General features: G+C 36.3%; 1 protein-coding gene across 1 annotated transcript; it reads right to left on the reverse strand.

The window, feature by feature from the left end:
* On the reverse strand, positions 1 to 1,491 carry LOC111712686 (NADP-dependent alcohol dehydrogenase C 1). Its single transcript, XM_023487369.1, has one exon. The coding sequence runs from the start codon at positions 1,405 to 1,407 to the stop codon at positions 340 to 342; it is 1,068 nt and encodes a 355-aa protein (XP_023343137.1). The 5' UTR covers positions 1,408 to 1,491; the 3' UTR covers positions 1 to 339.
* Positions 1,492 to 3,826: the final 2,335 nt, after the last annotated feature.

Raw genomic sequence — 3,826 nt, forward strand, 5'->3', positions numbered from 1 at the left:
AGTGTTGAATTATAGACCAAAACATGTTTTATTTCAAATAAAAGAAACCAAATGTTTCTCTCTCTGGTTAGTTCGGGGTGGAGCATGCGCATAATTCTTTTGGGCCTCTGCCTCAGGGTTACAGTAAACAAAAATCCCCTAAATCTTGAAAAGACAATTTTAATAAAGGGATCAACCAAAGATCCTCTAATTTAAATTTGAGATCAAGTGTTCAAAAATAACCACACAAAATTTCTGATTTCTGGATTTTAAATTTTTAAATTTTCGACTTTTTGTCAAAGTTCTGACAGTCCTATAGATTTTATAACACTGAAAGTGAGTTGGAAAAAAATAAACTTCTTAAAGACTAGCCTTTATATCTAGAACATAGCGTATAATTTGATCATTCTTCTCTTGCAGCGTCTCATATACCTCATTAATTTGATGTGCTTTAACAAGCTTTGTGGAAGGGATAATGTTATGCTTGGCACAGAAGTCCATGCATTTCTGGGTGTCTAGGGTTCCTCCAGCAAATGACCCAGAAAGACTAATCCGCTTCATGATAAAAGGAAGTTGATCAATATTGTTTGAAGAAGTCACATTTCCCAACTGTACAAAGGATCCATCTTTCCTAAGCATAGTCAGATAGATGGATATCTCAATAGGAACTGATGTTGTGTTTAGGATTAAATCAAGGGAATTCTCTGCTGAGGCCAGGCTTTCCGAATCCACCGAAACAATGAATGTATCAGCACCAATGGCCAAGGCGTCATTCTTTTTGGCTGGGCTTGTTGAAATCGCAGTCACCTCATTTCCCATTGCTTTGGCTAACCTGATTCCCATTTGACCAAGACCTCCAATGCCAACAATGCCAACCTTCTTTCCTCCAGCTAAAGCATTCCAATGAGCTAGTGGGGAGTACATGGTGACACCAGCACAGAAAATAGGTCCTGCGGCTTCTAAGGGATAATTTTCTGGAATCTTGACGATGAACTTTTCATTAACTGTCATGGTTTGACAGTAGCCTCCTAAGGTGTATCCAGTGTGGGATTTCAGCCCGCCATGTACAATAGGGTAGTTAAATGCCAGTGTGAAACCTTTTGTACAATAATTTTCCTCTCCTTCCGTACATTGAATGCACGAACCACAGCAGTCAACTATAGCACCCATTCCAACATTATCCCCAACCTTGATACTTGTTACATCTGTCCCAACTGATGTGACCACCCCAGCGAGCTCATGGCCTGGAACCACTGGATAACTTGTCAATCCTAGCTCATCATTAGCAAAATGAAGGTCAGTGTGACAGATTCCACAGTAAAGGACATCAAAGGTGACATCCTTCGGCCCCGGAAGGTTCCTCTGGATATTGATCTTTTTAAACTCAGACTCCTTACTTGTCTTTGCCCAAGCTGCTGTCTCATACATTTCGTAAATAGGTTTACAGTGTGCTGATACGTTGGATGTAGTTTGCTGTCTAATCTACAAGTGACATATTAACTTTAAATTGTGTGCTAGAGCACTAGGGTTGGAACAATACTGCTTATTGAACACAAGCTAAAATATTTTATTACTACTGTGGTTCACTGTTTAACGTATTAAAGAGAACATACTAAACCTGTATTTTTGTCTCTTTCTAATTTTTAAAATAGAGACAAAAATATCTGTATGTCTGCAGGGAGAGTAAAAAAACAGGCATAAGCTTTGTTGTACACAACATAAAAGTTTGCAGAGTTAACTCTTTTAATCATTTTTTTAATCGTGTTTCATAAAACTTTATTTAAACAACAATAAAATATACATTTTCCAATAATAATAATAATAATAATATAATTTCTTGGAAAAAAAAAATATTTTTACCAAATAATTGTTTTGCATATTTTTCTTCTATGTACTAACAAATATATTTGTATTTGATTCACTTTATTTCAGTTGATCTGCATCTAAAACATGTTTAGTTAAGTTTCTAAATGCGACATACCTTAAATTCCTTTAATTCAGTCCCACTGGTAACACCACATCCCTAATAGTGCACTGTAAAGTTGACAAAACATTGCTCAAAATGTTCACTAGCTTTAGACTTTAGGCCATTTTTTTCAGACACCTTCAGACACTCTCAAGATTATTGCAAGAATTCTGTGAGAGAATCAGGAATTGATCTTTCACACACTAAAAACAGTGGCAGTAAAATACTATCATGTTGCCAATATAATGTTTGTTTTAAAGGGACTGTAAGCGTAATCTTAAGTTTCCCTCAGTTCAAAGATGGCAACGCCTGGGTCACAACATTACCCTTAAAGAGACTGTATAGGCTGACAGCTAATTATTTTAGTTGATAGCGACCCATGAAAGTTATATCTGATGTTCCTGTCTCGAGAAATTGATATAAATTCATATTTATGCAATTTTGTAAAAAAATAGTTAGTTTTAACAGATCATATTCAGAAAATACACAAATAAGAAAAATGAAAATTATAAAATTATAATTAGAGCAAACCAAATCCTCACGATTAGCTTCCTCTATCTTCGTTTTCAGATTCGTTGTATAACCAGCCTACATTTATGCATCACGTACTGGGTCCACTATATACTTTACACTGGGTAAACTAGACGGACTGGTACAAGTAAATGCGTTTGCATTAGGATCACATTAGACTGGTAAGGGCATGTACTGGTTCGGATCATGCAAAGATTGGACTGATGTGGCTGATGATGGGGGGAATTGTCTTATTCTGATTATTTGGATTTGCAATATCCGACGAGGAAGGGAAGGCAGCCTCCCAAACCACATTTTACCTAGCACTTGTAAAAACAAGGCGGCAATAGCTTTAAACTCAGTAGGTAATAACAAAGTTTTGTTTTCTTTAAATATCTCAATAACTAGAAAGATAATTAACAAAGAGATATGTTTTTTAGAAACAGGATTTTACGAAGAAAATATTCTTACACAGTGAAACCCTTAATAATGAATACATCGAAAGAGTTCATCAAATGTCGTATTCTTCACTTTCTGAAAATGAAATGTTGCAGATATTTAGTTTTTTAATCAACTGATTATATGGAACTCTTTAAAACTGTTCCCGCCTATTTATGGATATTTATTTATTTTCGCAAATGTTGAAATTTACGTAATATAGTATAAAACTCATTGAAAAATGGTCAAGACGACATTTGATAAATTCTTCCGATGTATTTGTTATTAAGGGTTTCACTGTATGTCTACTTTTTACAAAAGTTATTCATAAAAAAGCGCCAGCCATTCCAAGATTTGTTGATAAAAAAATAAAAAACAAAGCAATTTTCTCCCCGAGCTTTGATTTAAAAAAAAAATATACTATGCAAATGTGAAGGATACTACAGATGGACTACAGTGCTTAAATAATCAAATTAGTCCCGTTTTAAGTAGAAGTTGACAATTATAAATGGAAGATCCTTCTCGGTAGACTGTTTGGGGGAGGTTCGGAAGCCCTCTGGAGACGCACACTGCCGCAAAGAGGTAAAATGAGGTTCGGAAGCTGTGCGGGGGAGGTTGCCTTCCCTCCCTCCTCCAACCGATCAGATGGAGACAGGGAGCAAGGAATAGAAGGGAGAGACAACTGACGCGGTTCGCCCTACCATATGATTATACATGCTTTGCAGACGGTACTCCATTTTATATCGAGCTGTTTGGTTTCTTTAGTAGGGCCCCACAGGAAAAATATGTATTGGCGAAACTGGTCAAAGAAAATTGAGCCAATACATATTTTTCCTGTGGGGCCCTACTAAAGAAACCAAACAGCTCGATATAAAATGGAGTACCGTCTGCAAAGCATGTATAATCATATGGTAGGGCGAACCGCGTCAGTTG

Source organism: Eurytemora carolleeae, unplaced genomic scaffold, assembly GCF_000591075.1.
Source record: "Eurytemora carolleeae unplaced genomic scaffold, Eaff_2.0 scaffold1313, whole genome shotgun sequence".
NCBI lineage: Eukaryota > Metazoa > Arthropoda > Copepoda > Calanoida > Temoridae > Eurytemora > Eurytemora carolleeae.